This window comes from Taudactylus pleione, unplaced genomic scaffold (genome assembly GCF_031769625.1).
Source record: "Taudactylus pleione unplaced genomic scaffold, aTauple2 ptg000897l, whole genome shotgun sequence".
Classification (NCBI taxonomy): Eukaryota; Metazoa; Chordata; class Amphibia; order Anura; family Myobatrachidae; genus Taudactylus; species Taudactylus pleione.
In genome coordinates this window covers 332809-349249 of record NW_028285298.1, presented here as the reverse complement: position 1 = coordinate 349249, position 16441 = coordinate 332809, and the positions used below count along the sequence as shown (strand labels likewise).

The following is a 16441-nucleotide window of genomic DNA, read 5'->3' as shown; positions in this document are numbered from 1 at the left end:
AGGTGACCGGCAACTGGGATAACGGCAGAAGCATTGGGAAACCTGACAAAGCAGCAGCGTCCTAATACAGGGAATAGGAAACACACGGTGGCCCTTACACTCTCCTGTATGCACACTTCCAGCATCCCGTCCTGCACCACGTAGATGCTGTTATCCATCTGGCCTGGGCGGAAGATGTATTCCCCTTCGTGCAGCTGCAGGAACACCATGTGCTTACACAGCTCCAGGAACAAAGGTTTCTCAAAGTGACCCAGGACCCTGGAGGGGAGGAGAGAGAGGACACTGGTCATCATGTATTGGTGCCAGGTGATCTGGCTTAAGGCGAAAACATTTATAAATATAAATATTGTGCAACATATAATAGTATCCTTAAAGCGGAGGTGACAGCCAAACAAAATAGCCCCCAAGAGACTGTTTTGCAAATACAACTTTATCTCCAGTTTGCAGGATGCACTCTACCAGATAATGTATCTAGTATTTAAAGTTCCCGCAGATTTACCCTCTGCGCCCTCAACAGCCTGTGTGACCAAGCTGCCCAAACCCAGTGACCAAGGGATGGTGACGAGGCACTGGGGGCGAGACTTCGAGTATAAACATACATTCAGCCCCTGAAGATGGAGAAAGTCTGCAGGGAAGGATCATATACATTTTGCCAGAAAGTGTATTATACATAGGCTGGGGCTTATAGTTACAAAATATGATTCTGGGGCTGGAGTAAGTTCATGCTGAAGATTTCCTACAGCTACACCCCATTAGAGTAACAGTTTAAAAAAGGGGGTTCTCTCCCTCTGGAGAACATGCTCAGTCCAGACGCCCTTCCATCCCCCCACATACTGTATAACACTTAGGTGGGGGGGGGGGGGGGGTCACAGTAAGACAGCTGCAGATCCCATAGAAGCGCAGGTAAGCGGTCTGAAAATTGGATATTGGGAACACAATATAATCCTGTTGCTTATTACTGGACAGCCGTCAAGCCCCCTCCTATTACGATGTGCTGTGGGTGTCCAATCAGATTACTGCGATACATAGCAGGCAAGCCTTGCCTCTCCGCCAAGCCGCGCCGTTTCCAGGGATACTTACAAGCAGGAAGTCTGCACAACAAGGGGCCATTGCGGTTGTGTGCCTGCCGCAAGCGATGCCTGAATGTAAACACTGACGTTTTGCTGCCTGTCCTGATCTAGACTTAATCATTGCATTTATGTGTCTGCCCAGCCCTTAGCCTGGATACTGACTGGCCCTGATTGGTGTCTGCCCAGCCCTTAGCCTGGATACTGACTGGCCCTGATTGGTGTCTGCCCAGCCCTTAGCCTGGATACTGACTGGCCCTGATTGGTGTCTGCCCAGCCCTTAGCCTGGATACTGACTGGCCCTGATTGGTGTCTGCCCAGCCCTTAGCCTGGATACTGACTGGCCTGATTGGTGTCTGCCCAGCCCTCAGCCTGGATACTGACTGGCCCTGATTGGTGTCTGCCCAGCCCTCAGCCTGGATACTGACTGGCCCTGTTTGGTGTCTGACCAGCCCTTAGCCTGGATACTGACTGGCCTGATTGGTGTCTGCCCAGCCCTCAGCCTGGATACTGACTGGCCCTGATTGGTGTCTGCCCAGCCCTTAGCCTGGATACTGCCTGGCCTGATTGGTGTCTGCCCAGCCCTCAGCCTGGATACTGACTGGCCCCGATTGGTGTCTGCCCAGCCCTTAGCCTGGATACTGACTGGCCTGATTGGTGTCCCCTTAGCCTGGATACTGACTGGCCTGATTGGTGTCTGGCTTCACAGGTCTGTTCCCAGCTGAGGATGCATTCCCCTGAACCTGCCTTAGTGGTGGGTCCACCGGAGCCCAGAAAGCACTTTCAGCTGCACAGAGCTTAATGTTTTATTAGTGCAGGTCTTCTGCCTGGGTCCCAGTAATTGAATGTGTTCCATCAGCTTCTTGTGACTAAGGGCGGGATGTACTAAAGGTAAAATGCGGTAAAAAACCAGTTGGTGTCTGCCCAGCCCTTAGCCTGGATACTGACTGGCCCTGATTGGTGTCTGCCCAGCCCTTAGCCTGGATACTGACTGGCCCTGATTGGTGTCTGCCCAGCCCTTAGCCTGGATACTGACTGGCCTGATTGGTGTCTGCCCAGCCCTCAGCCTGGATACTGACTGGCCCTGATTGGTGTCTGCCCAGCCCTCAGCCTGGATACTGACTGGCCCTGTTTGGTGTCTGACCAGCCCTTAGCCTGGATACTGACTGGCCTGATTGGTGTCTGCCCAGCCCTCAGCCTGGATACTGACTGGCCCTGATTGGTGTCTGCCCAGCCCTTAGCCTGGATACTGCCTGGCCTGATTGGTGTCTGCCCAGCCCTCAGCCTGGATACTGACTGGCCCCGATTGGTGTCTGCCCAGCCCTTAGCCTGGATACTGACTGGCCTGATTGGTGTCCCCTTAGCCTGGATACTGACTGGCCTGATTGGTGTCTGGCTTCACAGGTCTGTTCCCAGCTGAGGATGCATTCCCCTGAACCTGCCTTAGTGGTGGGTCCACCGGAGCCCAGAAAGCACTTTCAGCTGCACAGAGCTTAATGTTTTATTAGTGCAGGTCTTCTGCCTGGGTCCCAGTAATTGAATGTGTTCCATCAGCTTCTTGTGACTAAGGGCGGGATGTACTAAAGGTAAAATGCGGTAAAAAAACCAGTTTTCAGGGTTTTTACCGAATTTCCATATGTGCTAAGCCCCGCCCACCCTTTTTTTGGCGCGGAGGGTAACACCAGAAAAACCTGGCGTTACCCTATAGAAGTCTAGGGGCTTCCTCCCGGACCCCATACCCGACGCTTCGCCGCTGCCTCGCCGTCGCCCAGCGCTGGTCCCCACTCACCTGCTGTCCATGGTCGTCGGCCCGCACTCCTCCTGGGTCCTCCGCCTCCTCCTAATCTTCTTCCGGGTGCAGGGAGGAGGATGAGCCCGGGGCTTCCTGCACAGGTCACCAGCAGGAAGCTCCCAGGGCACAGAGGGGGCAGGGTCCCACAAAGACCCCGTCACCAGGCATCGGCTGCTTCGCAAAGGGTAGCTATTATCACAAGAGCTGCCCTTTGTGATACTAATCGCATATGTTAGTAAATATGCGATTAGTAAGGTTGCGGTGACTGGCGGAATGGTCACCGCAACCTTAGTACATCCCACCCTAAATGCCTAAAACTGCATTAACTCCTGGGGGCAACCTAGTAATTTGTGGTGGGGGAACCCCTTGAAAGGAAATGCTAACAATTCATCTGTACAACATCTACCTTCAAACCAGCAGAACGTGGGGAGAGGTGACAGGAAATACCCAGAACCTCTGCCATTGCCGAGATAACTTCCTGGCACCTCTGCAAAAGGCTCATCCTGCAGCCAACCAATCAGTGCTCTCGACACAAGAGGTGTTGGCAGTGCTGAATATCATAACAGTCCTGTGATTGGCCAGCTGCAGAGGTACTTGTGGTGGTATCTTCTGAAGACAGTGTGTGGTGGGGAGGGGGGGTTGAATACATTGGACTCACTATGCTGCCAGCTAGGAGAAGGCGCATTCTAGTGACATCTCTAACATGGGTGGCCATTTGCAGACTTAAAAATAATTATTAGATGGTGACTTGGGAGTCATTTCAATCACTGAACTGTGATCCAAAGTTACCGACACATTATCGTCACCATACGCTGATCTGGGTCATGTTGGGAATACAAGTCAATACATTAGTAGTTGGCGGATCGGCCTCGCGGTCTGGCAGGGCGCGGCATCGGCACTCACCGCACGTTTTTTAACATGTAAAGAACTTCTGATGGTAAGTGAGAATTTTTCACATCGAACTCCGTGAGATCGGCCTCTAGGAGGGAGGGGGGCGGCTCCTTCTTCTGTAGGGTGGGGTATTCCTTCTTAAACCGGAGTATTCTGAGACAGAATGAGGGAGGGAAAAAAGTTAGCGACACTCAAACCCAGTTTTTTTTTTCCAGTCTGCATCTTGGACTCCGTGTCGCCACTACAGCGACCGGGGACTAGGGACGTTTTCTGAAGGGGTCAAAACACACACACACAAAAAAAATGTACATATTTTACACAGAAAAAAATAAATATGACCAAAAATACAGCCGCTGCAGTTTTAGAGATTCATTACTATGGTACTATGGAAGAATTACAAGAAACTTAATGATTTATAGCACTCACACAATGATTTTTTTTAATGACTATCGATAACGATATCGTTCAAAAAATCTTTCACTTTCTGAGTTAAAACGATGAACGATTATCGTTCATGCGCGTTCACGTTTGTAGTTCAGTCAGACTGACCAACTCAACGATTTTCATTAAGGGAATATGCAAAAATCATTTGTAGTTTAAAAAACAAAATCGTTCATTACACTTTAAAAAAATCTGACAGTTAAGCCGCATACACACACAACGATTTTAGGAACGATTTTATGTCAGATTATCTGTCAGATTTTTTAAAGTGTAATGAACAATTTTTTTGAACTACAAACGATTTTTGCATATTCCCTTAATGAAAATCGTTCAGTTGGTCAGTCTGACTGAACTACAAACTACAACCGTGAACGCGCATGAACGATAATCGTTCATCGTTTTACTCAGAAAGTGAACGATTTTTTTCAACGATAAACGATATCGTTATCGATAATCGTTCAAAAAATCGTTGTGTGTGTATGCACCTATAATCTGACAGAAAATCGTTCATAAAATCGTTGGTAACAAAATCGTTGTGTGTGTATACAGCTTTAGAATTCATATTCAGTCCACAAGGCTTCTAAAATGAGAGGTCATTTAAATTCCCTGGACATATTACTGACACAACCATCTAATTCCCGTCCCTACCATTCTGCCTACCCCCCCAAACCTTACTGCGTTATCCAACATTAAATCATGATCCCTCTGCTCATCCTCCCGCAGTTATCACCTCTCTCCCCCATTACTGACCCCTGGCATTAGTTCTTTGCCCTGCCCACTCTGAGGACCTCATTCAGAGTCGGTCGTTGCGGCCGCACGGTCATACGCCACCGATGTTCGCAAAACTGCGCATGCGCAAAATTCGCAATGCGCGTGCGCAAACTAGCTATTGCGATCAGAAATGTCTCTCTCCTTCAACTTGGCCAGGTCGTTAGATTGAGTGACAGGATGAGGCGTTTGTGGGTGGTAACAGGGGAGTGGAGATCCGAACGCAGGCGTGCCTGACTATGCAAACGGCGTTTTATGGGAGTGCATAATTAACTAAGTAGCGTCATGGCACACGTGACATGGGAGGTTTTTACACTGACTTGATCGTAGTGCTTAAGAGAGGGTATGGTCAACCTTAAGCTCTACGACCAGCTCCGATGGTTCCCGATGGTCTCGATTAATCCTTATATGCCCGGAGATGACGTGTAATGCGAACGAGAAGGGGGCGTGTTTTTAGTCTTACGGCCGTATCCTCCCCTCGCTCGTCCAGCTAACGATCCCATCTTAACGACGCAACTTGCGAGCGCTTCATTTGCATATCTGGCCCCTTTTCCCTTACGACCGTGCGGCCGCAATGACCGACTCTGAATGAGGTCCTGAGTCCCCCTCCCAGTGTCCCCGCCTGCAGGAAACACATGATTTGACATCGTAATATTGCACGCCGGGAACGTTTTCACGAGGCATGTTGCGGGTAACGACAAGCTCTTTGTTATAGGGATATTACGGCTCACCTTTTAGCCAACGTCAGGACTCGCACTTTTTTTCTCGATCTGGGTCTTGAAACCGTGTTCCCAACTAAAGTGTTTGGCAGAGTAGTGACCTGCAGGGGCACAGAGTACCGGCGTTAGCACCCTGCGGGTAAAACTGACCAATCAGAAGAGATTCCTGTACAGCCCCAGACTGTTGGATTCACCAATGTAATCTCATCATATTTCATCCCTAGTCCATGCGCATTTCACATGTGTCAACGATTAAGTCACGAACTTGCAAACTTTACTGCCGACATTATAGAAAAAGAGTTTCTGGCATGTGACAGGATAGGTCACTTGTGGCCCAATAGCGACCAATCATCTTATAGCTATCATTTACCTAGTACTGTACATTCTATAAAATCATAGGGAGAAGCTTTGATACATCTCCCCTATATTTTGGTAGAATTGTGCACTACAAATCCCGGATTAATCTCTCCTACACCCCAGTGACTGTTACATATCACAAACTGTAAATGACGGGAGGTACCGAACACAGGGCCTGGGAATTAAAGCACAACTCAACCTAAAATATAACCCGATTTATAAAATAAATAAACTACAAAACACAGTATAATACATTGACCTAAGAATCAATCAAATCAAAGTAACGTGAGCCTCATACATTATGTTATGTACATGAACTTATCGGATTGTATGACGGGATCTAAGATAGTGTTATATTCAACAGATTGAGCAGGTTTTGGTTTTTTTGGTTTTTTCTTTTATGTACATATTTTTTTTCCCCTTGGTTTAATGGCCCTTTAAGTTCTGTGTGTCTATATGGAGTACTTATTTCTAACACTCAGTCCAACCGTAGCATTAAAAAGCTTTTAGCCTCATTAAGTGCAGAACGCCTGCAGCTTCCCCTCCTACAGGATTCATACGGTCACCAGGAGGCGCAGAGAAGAAGAACAGAGACCCCGCTGATTCCTGCTCCCTTCTCCAGGTCTTCTCTGCATTACACACAGCGGCAGCGCAGACTAGATCGGTCATGTGACTGACAGATGTGCGGCTCCTGCTGTACACATATGCCAATCATCATTCCACAGTCTATGTTCTGCTGCTCTACACTCTGAAAACGCAAAACTATTGCAGAATTGATGAGGACCACCTTGCCAGAAGAGCTAACAGACTACACATACCTACAGTGCAAATGTCTCTGGATTTTATTTTATTTTTTTAACAGTGAATAAGGGATCAACGCAGAATTTACTACTTTAATAACAGGGAATTATCCAAAGGGTGTTCACAGCCTGTAAAAATAAACATGCCACCTGCTTACGTTCTTATTGGTAAATACACGTGCATGTTTGTTCGGGGAATAGTACATGATACGCCAAGAGGCAATGCCAGTGATTAGCAGCGCCACCTGGTGACAACGTAGGAGAATTGCATGGGGGACGTTTGAGTGCTCTTACTGTTTCAGTTTATAGATATGAACATGGAAGAATAATATGACCTTCTCTAGATCCTTTTAGTTTGGTTGCTACGTAGCAAAGGATGCAGTACATCTATGCTTTTATTAGGAGTAAAACAATAAGATACAGCTCCTTTGCAAAGTGTATATATATTTCCAGAGATGAATGCATTGCTCATATAATCACAGAATCCCCGTATTTCATGATAACAATATCGCAGTCTGATTTATCCAATTAAAAAAAATATATAGCAATCTTCATATCCATGTAATCCAAAGTGTGCAGGTCAATAGCACAATAATAAACGTGGCATAATTGTGCAACTTCCCAGCAGCACTTGAGGGCGCGCCGCTATCTCCCGGGCCGTCTCCTCCATTCATCACCGTGACAAGAAAAAGCATCCAAAGCATTAATAACTAAATGCCCAACCCTCACCCACCCTCACATGGCATTGCCTCATTGTACATTCTGGGGGTAGGGGGGGGTAAGGTGCGCTCTTCCTGCTAGTACTGGTGATGACTTGTGTGTGTTTGTGAGTGGTGTTAATTAGAATGTTTCTTCTGGTGGTGGTGATGTTTTGGGAGTGAGGAGGGTGTGATTGGGAATGGAGTTTAGTTTGGAGTAATGTGAAAAGGGGAATGAAATAGGATCAAAATGAGGCCAGCGAGACACAGTAATTTGGGGCAAAATCTTTTATTGAGTAGTCACAATGCTGCTCTGTTGAGATCCCGGGCAGGTGGGTGGGGTTCAGTGATGAGTGGTGATGAGACTGGGGAGGTAGGTGGACCCTTTCAGGGGGCTCCTTCCCGTGCGGTTCAGTGACCTTGCACGTCACCCCTGCTGGACCTATGGTCGACAGTCTAGGAAGTCTCGGGGGGTGGGGGGATTTGCAGAGTGGGTTGGAACACCTGTGCGGCGTCCCGCGTGTTGGTGTGAGTCTTGGCAGTACTTACCTACTGGTAGGTTTTTTGTTATGGTGATGTAGGTCGACGTTGCGGCCGTTGCAGATAGGTTGGAAGCTGCAGGTTTGTTGGTGAGCTGGATCAGCGTGTTGCTGGTGTGCTGCAGGTGCACGGCTGTTCTTATTGGTCTGCGGAGGTCAGCGACCGGAGTATGCAGCTGAAGTTGGCTCTTGGTCGTGCCGCTGGTGCTGCGGAGCCAGAGGTGTGGATGGGTGAGCCGCTGGGAGGCTGAGTTGCAGCATGTGTGCTGGGACCACACCTGGGGTGTGGTCTGCCCGGGATACTGATTCAAAAAAAGCCAGGGAGGAGGGGGGATGTGGAAAGTGTGACCGGGATAGAGCTGGTCACTCGCGATGTTGGCTGGGCGGACTTGCGGCCGGATGTGCGGGGTGCTCTCATCACGGACGGTCCCTCGTGGAAATGGGGATCGACGGTGGAGACAACCCTGGCCAGGAGTGAGTTGCTGAGCACGCCTGGGAGCATGGGGGGAGAGAGGCTGGTCCGGGGTGGAGACGGTCACTGGAGGTGTGAGCGGTGCGGACCAGCAGGCGGGTGGACTGAGAGCTTTCTGCACTGGTGGTCCCTGGTGGGGATGGGGATCTTTAGTGGAGGTCAGCCTGGATTGGTGTCGGGTTTGATGTGAGGGTCTCCAACGCGTTTCGGCACAAAGGTGCAGCACCCCGAAACCACAACACACCACCCCCTGGTCAACGAGAGCGCAGTTCTACCACCCATCTTCATTGTACATTCTACCAGTCACTACAGCAAGAAGAGCCACATGGTACATATGGGGCTCTGTAACTGGTTTGGGTTGGCTATGACTGGTCGAAAATTATGTCGACATTCATTATGTCTACTTGTATGATATGTCTACATGATGAACTGTTGGCACACCGTCCCTGGTGGTCTAGTGGTGACTTCCCTTCTCCCGGTGGCTGCGGAGACTCTAGCGTCTTCTTCCAGGTCCCGGTGTTCATGTGAGGATGCGATGTCTCCGCAGCGACGTCCCGGGGGTATTAGACCCCTTATCCTTAACCCTCCCCCTAGTGCCTAACCCTAACCTTCTTCCCCCGGCAGTCTACCGCTCCTGGCAGCGCCTAACCCTAACGGGCGGCATCATCAGCATGTCGATATTTCACATGGCGACAATGTGAACATTGTTGACACACTCAGGATGCCGACATAGTGCCTGTCGACAGTTTGAGCCGTATCGACATTGTGTGCCGCCATGGTTACTGTAGACCTTCTGACTGGATAGCGCTGGTTTGGCACCGGCCGTCTACAAATGACAATTTTCCTTATTTTTTTTGTCCCATCTTCACTCGTAACAAAGTCACGAACTTATACAAACTGCATCCTGACGGCGTAAACCTGTTCCCCCATTGCGTAGACAAGGAACGTGACGGGTTCTCCTTCAATGCTCGATGTGTTGATGCTTAAAGCTTTGGTGTGAACAAGTCTGTAGGCATCGATGTGCTCTAATTACCAGGCGGCGACAAGCGCTTGATCTACGGCCTCGTCCCTTGATACGGCCACGGAAACGCCACGTTTGTAAAGTCTCTTTATAATAATAATCTTCTCCTTACCTTTCTCATAATCTTACGGCCATAAAACATCACTTTGTCCCTCTTGCGGAATCGGTAGCGCGGTACCTCTGCCTGATGCTGCTCTGTAATGAGAAAGGCAAGAGAGGCGTCAGTCGCGGGCTGCGCAGAACCAAGCGCCTGCGCTGTACATACCACGAGATCACAGGAACAATTACTAAAAGGATAATACAGTAGGTCAACTTGAAACAACTCTTTACAGTATCAAAAATGGGATAAAAAAAAAAAACATCACTAACTCCTGATTGAGGCAAATTACAAATTGAGGGGTCTAGTTACTAAGCAGTGTTAGGAGACAGAGTGAAAAGTGATAAGAAAGTGATAAGGTGCCAGCCAATCAGCTCCCAACTGTCATCTCACAGGCTGAGTTTGAAAAATGACAGTTAGGAGCTGATTGGCTGGCACCTTATCACTTTCTTATCACTTTTCACTCTGTCTCCTAACACTGCTTAGTAACTAGACCCCGGAGTCTGGAAATCTGTGAGTGGATATTAAACCCTTTCTTACTGACTAGAGCGGGACGAGGCTTCATGGGTTCCTGCGCTCCTCCCTCCTCCCTAGTATTATTTTCCCTTCCCTTCTCCCCTAGTTCTTCCTTATACCTGTTAACAGTAGCTAATTATTTGTATAATGATTCTGCGTGATCTGTATTACCCTCTTTTCAATAAAAAATGTAGTGAGTTAAAAACAACAAAAAAAAAAATCTTGAAAATCATTTAGGTGCGTACACACGATACGATATCTATGAACGATAAAAACGATAACATTCAACGATATATCGCTCATTTTGTATGCAGTGAATGACCAACGATGCACTTTCCCGCATGAACGATAACGATATCTATGATCGTCCGTGCATGCTGGCCAACTTGCATGATATCGTCAACTTTGCCTGGTCAGAGATGCGGCAGGATGACTTCGCTGAAAGATATCTTTCAAGTTGTTGGTGGTACAGATCGTTCCGTGTGCATGGGGCTTAAAGCCGCATACACACTACACGATGTGGGCATGCAGCGATATAGTCATCGGCGGGCATGGCGGGGGTGCCGGCATTGGCAAGTGACGGAAGACGTGGGGGAGGGGGGGGGGAGGGCATCGCTCACGATATCCCCAGATTGGGCTACTTGTACAGCACCTGGGCATATCATAAACGACCAGCGGGATCGTGCATCGTTGGTCGTTTTTAGAATACACACTGGCCGATAGTGTGAATGATTGAACGATGACGACATCGTTATCGTTCAAAATATCGGCAAGTATGTACGCGGCATAAATCTTGTGACAGAGTTGGTTTTTGATTCACAACGTCCATCACATTTATGCATACAAAAGGAAAGACTATCGGCCGAAGGGGTGGGAAGGGGTAGGGGAGCTCCGAACTGAGCACAGGAGTGGCATGTTTGTGTAATTTCATAAAAAGATGCAGAACAGCACATGGTCAACTCCCTTTTCCCTCCCTCACCAAGACCATCATCTCCATCCCACTGCCTACAACGGCACCAAACCTTTGAGTTCGGCTGCCTGCTGCTTGTGTGGGTACTATGGGCCTGATTCAGATCCGGTCGCAAGCGCTGAGCGCTCGCAACTGGGTCGATGGTGGCCCAGTGCGCATGCGCGAGACCCGGACAGCGACGGACACTCCGTCTCGAAACAAAGGGGGCGAGCTGTCGATGTTGAGTGACAGCTCGCCCCCTTTGGTGGGCGGGCCGGGGGCGTGGCCGGCCAAACGGAGGCATTCCCATGACAACGCCTGCCGTTTGGGGGCGCCCCACTGACATCACGAGTGATGTCAGTGGAGAGATTCCGGTTCTGTTAGAGCCGAAATCTCTCTGGGGCTTGCGGCCACGAGACCCTACCACAAGGGTCTTGTCGCAAGACCATCGCGACCATCAATCTGGCCGCTCGCTATAGCTGTGGGTGGTCACCCACAGCTAGGCGAGCGGCCAGGAGGCCGTTCTAAAAAAAAACAAAAAAACGCCCTGATTCAGAGTGAGCGCTCTTTCAGAGCGTCCGGCTCTGAATCAGGGCCTATGACCGCTAATGCAGCAATGTTCATAAACCTAGTCTATATCCTGCAACGTTCTGTCCTGTACGTTTATTTTGTCTTGTTCGGTTCATACTGCTCCTGTTGATGACCCTTGTGGCTCCATATAAATAAAGGACAATATAATATCAACTCTACTTAGTGCTAGAAGCGCCGGGATAGATTTATCATCCTACAGGAGGGAAAGTTAGACCTGTTTTTTTTTTTTTTAACATATATTTCAAACAAATTAAAGTGAAGTCTACGAATTTGGATGTAAAATTAGTTCAAACGCAGCATGAGCCCCAATGTTCGTATTATAGGACATTCCGCTACATATTATTACAGAGGAGGGGGAGCTACAGGTATGGCCCATTTTCTCTATATTATAATGATTTTATTTATCAATTATTTACTAGCTGAATGGATTTTTTTTATACTAATAAACACACAGAGACTATTAACCACGTTACAGTGGGGCAAGCCAACAGCAGTCTGTGGTCTGCGTCACGTCTGAAAGATCCCGTCTGCGGCCACAAAGTGTACTTGTGATACAATAACTTATTAACTGCTCCCAGCTAATCAAACACACTGTCAGGGAGGGAGGGGGATGCAGAAATGCCCTCTCCATGCCAAGACACAATCACTGCAACCTTTCTTCTCATTGCACAAGCGTCTAATGACTTAGAGAGGCCTCGAGCAGGGAGGCTGCTGGAACCACAATGAGCAGCTATATCTCCTCCGGTACAGGACTTTCAGTTTGCTCAGCAAGGCCCCAGGCCTGACACCCGCTGAGTGTAGCAGCAGGCTGAAGCCGGCCACATCACATCAGACGTGCTGTGAGCTTAGCGCCACGTCGGGATAATCCCATAGAACAAGACCGCTGTCAAATGAGGTTCTGTTAAAGAGCGCTGCACCCAAAGCAGACAATGAGTAAAGGTTTCAATATGAACAATAACATCCGGTGACTTAGATACCTAGGATATCATTTGCCTAATCCAGAAGAAACTTACACACGTCCCATTGCCTAACTGACAACCGCTGTTGTCAATGCCCCTCCCCTAATGTAAGTCCAAAATCTTGGCCTGCTGGGATGAGAGGAGCATGGGACATTTGCAGGCCTCACAGTCCTAGCTCTATAGGGTGGCAGTCTGCTCTCAGAAACCTCTTATTTATTTAAGGTGGATCTGCCACACTAACTTTGGGGGGATACAATAAAATAGATAGATCCTATCTATCTCTTTTCCATTATTATCTGGACCCATACTAGCTGATTTAATAACAGAAAGCCAAGGTAAAACAATACACAAATAATATTAGACTGATATTTCAATTTCAACCTGCTCACTACAGGCTGGAATTCACATCAGCGGTTCTTCAGGAGAGCTTCCATCTTGTCCACACGTGTCCCTTTAAACAACAGAACCTTTAATCTGATTTTTTCCAGATTGTCTCTGGATAGAGGACATTACAAATAGCCCCAGCTGGATCTTCAAGTAAGAGCCAGGAACTAATTGGTGTATTTGTGCTCCATAGGGAAGATCTGGGATGGGGGGGCTAAAATGCAGGTGAAGGGGTGGAGAACCAAGGTAAGATACCACGCACTAGAAAAAGGTTACGTCAAAGTTTTAGTAAGGAAAAAAAAAAAAAAAGATTGACTTGTATATACAGAATATACTCACTGGATTGTCGGAATCTCTTGTAGACGATGAACACAACAATCCCAATAAGGGACAGTGCAACGACGGCCCCAATCAGGATTCCGGTCAGCTGTAAGGATGAAAAGCACAGACTGAGTAAGAGCTTAATTGCAATGTCACGTTAGTACGCGCTTTTCTCCCCGTAAGACTCAAAGAGGGGGATTCAATGGTTAGCGCCAGCGGCCGTCAGCCCGACGGAACAATTCAATTGTTGTTCTGTTCGGGTGCGAACAGCCGCCGGTGATTCTGCTCGCCACCTCCTGAGGAGGCGAGCAGAATTGTGTAAAAAGTCCGTGGTTTGGGCACCCTAAGCAAGACTTTAGATGGGTTTAGCTGTTTTATGCAGCTAAACCCGGTCTTTAATTGGGCGCGACAATCTTGATAATTAATGGGCGCCCGAAAATGGTTGAACTGCAACCTAAGCGCCCATTAATTAGTGTGACAAAAAAAACAAAAACACTTAAATTCGCCCCCACAGTGCTGTACAAAGATATTAAATAAACTTTAACAGACTACAGAAAAGACAGCTGCTATGCATTGAGTATGGAGAGGTTTACCATGGTGGTCTGGAGCCGTTCTTCCACAAACTGGTATACCCTGGAGCGGAGGTCTACGCCCATAGAAAAGGACGGCTGCAAAGAGAGTGTGCAGTTTAGGCAACAGGTATGGACAGAACACACGCAAAGATCATACACATACAGGGACGGACCTGGGACAGCAGCGTCCGGGAATCTGTCTGCTCCTCAGATGGTATAATGAGAAGTCAGCAGAGGCCTCTCATCTATGTCCCCGGCGGCAAGTGTGAATAATCCCCATCACCCCACCACCCTCAGCTTTGTCACAGACAGAAACCAGGTGTAACGGCTGCAATGCCACCGAATCCTTCTCCTGTGTAACAGAGATGCACCGAGCCCAGCCATGGCCCCCGCACAATGGTCAGTGTGTCGGCTGTTCATATCATGCGTCAGCCAGCTGCCGGATGCCCCTGATATTAGGCTGAAGGTCACTGGATCCGTTTCCAGACTTCTGGCAGACAGAACCAGGACTATTGCACTGAAGGGGACTGTAGCCCAGGGGTAAGCAATGTGCGGCACTCCAGCTGCTGAGGAACTACACATCCCAGCACGCACCTGTCACTATTTTGTTGTTAGGGCATGGTAAATCTTGGGCAAGACATGCTGGGATGTGTAGTTCCACAGCAGCTGGAATGTCAAGCATTGGCTACCTCTGCACTAGCTGATGCCCACCATGATTCTCTTGGCCAGAAATACACGGCCCCTCCACACAAATGCAGCTTACTATATGTTTATTATTTATTACCAGTTATTTATACACCGCACACACATCCTGCAGCGCTTTACAGAGAATATTCCGCCAGTCACATTATTCCCTGCCCTGGCGAAGCTTACGCTCTATATTCCCTGCCACAGGTACACTCGCACACATACGCACGTGAGTTGATTTTTTTTTGGGAGTGTACTTTTGGATTGGGGGAGGAAACTGAAGCACCCGGAGGAAACCCACATAAAGCACGGGAAGAACATACAAACTCCACACAGTTAGTGCCGTAGTGGGAAATCGAACCCACAACCTCAGTGCTGTGAGGAAGTAAAGTACTATTTTATTTATATACAAATTTGGATTACCTCCACGCAGCTGCTGCCGTTGTCATCACCCATATCTGGAAATAAAAGCATAGGAAAGAAAGTATTATTATGCAGAATATACCCTATACAATTACATACAGGTGGTATGGAGAAAGGACATCACTGATGCTGTGAGAAGGTAATGCCGATCATACAGACATCTTGGGAGCAGAGAACATATATGGGAGCAGATAACGCAGGTGAAAAGGGAATTGCAAATACGCCATACATACATGGACACATACATATATATACATACATGCACTAAACATGGTGCATGTGCAGGAAGCTGGGAGACTAATTCCCACTGACTGACTGATATGAGCCCATTTATAAGCCTCTGATCTACATCATTTTGTATTTGGGGGCAGGTAAATAGGAGATGACGAAAAGCCCCAGGGCGAGATTTCTGTAACTGTACAGTTATTATGGGAAGGAGTTGGAGAACCAACACACAGCTGACCTATGGAAACTGCGCTTACGGGACATGGATTGTTACCTCCACATGAAGCTTTATTGTAATGAGGACCAGAGCCGCTGCCTAGCACTGGGACTGGTTTACACTATGATGGGGACACCACACACTTGTGTATAAAGTATTCTAATGGAAACAAGCGCAACGCTGCCAGGACTGGTTTTCACTACGATGGGGGCACCACACACGTGTGGCATTTCTATTATAATGGGAACCAGCGCACGCTGACTGGGACTGGTTTACACTAGGATGGGGGCACCACACGCTTGTGGCCTCTCTATTGTAATGGGAACCAGCGCACGCTTCCTAGCACTGGGACTGGTTTACACTATGACGGGGGCACCACACGCTTGTGGCCTCTCTATTGTAATGGGAACCAGCGCACGCTTCCTAGCACTGGGACTGGTTTACACTATGACGGGGGCACCACACGCTTGTGGACTCTCTATTGTAATGGGAACCGGCGCACGCTTCCTAGCACTGGGACTGGTTTACACTATGATGGGGGCACCACACGCTTGTGGCCTCTCTATTGTAATGGTAACCAGCGCACGCTTCCTAGCACTGGGACTGGTTTACACTATGACGGGGGAACCACACGCTTGTGGCCTCTCTATTGTAATGGGAACCAGCGCACGCTTCCTAGCACTGGGACTGGTTTACACTATGACGGGGGCACCACATGCTTGTGGCCTCTCTATTGTAATGGGAACCAGCGCACGCTTCCTAGCACTGGGACTGGTTTACACGATGACGGGAGCACAACATGCTTGTGGCCTCTCTATTGTAATGGGAACCAGCGCACGCTTCCTAGCACTGGGACTGGTTTTACACTATGACGGGGGCACCACATGCTTGTGGCCTCTCTATTGTAATGGAAACCAGCGCACGCTTCCTAGCAC

The 16441-nt window shown here is 48.4% G+C and overlaps 1 protein-coding gene across 2 annotated transcripts in view; it reads right to left on the bottom strand.

The window, feature by feature from the left end:
- The window catches only part of PNPLA7 (patatin like domain 7, lysophospholipase), a 169466-nt gene that overhangs the window by 135156 nt on the left and 17869 nt on the right, over positions 1–16441 (bottom strand). For both annotated transcript variants that reach the window (XM_088459190.1, XM_088459191.1), the window contains 7 exons: positions 15065–15099; positions 13976–14050; positions 13401–13488; positions 9678–9760; positions 5691–5779; positions 3763–3903; positions 99–258 (listed from right to left, as the gene is read on the bottom strand). In XM_088459190.1, coding sequence (XP_088315316.1) covers positions 99–258; positions 3763–3903; positions 5691–5779; positions 9678–9760; positions 13401–13488; positions 13976–14050; positions 15065–15097 — 669 coding nt within the window. In that variant the 5' untranslated portion in view covers positions 15098–15099. The remainder of the gene's footprint in view (positions 1–98; positions 259–3762; positions 3904–5690; positions 5780–9677; positions 9761–13400; positions 13489–13975; positions 14051–15064; positions 15100–16441) is intronic.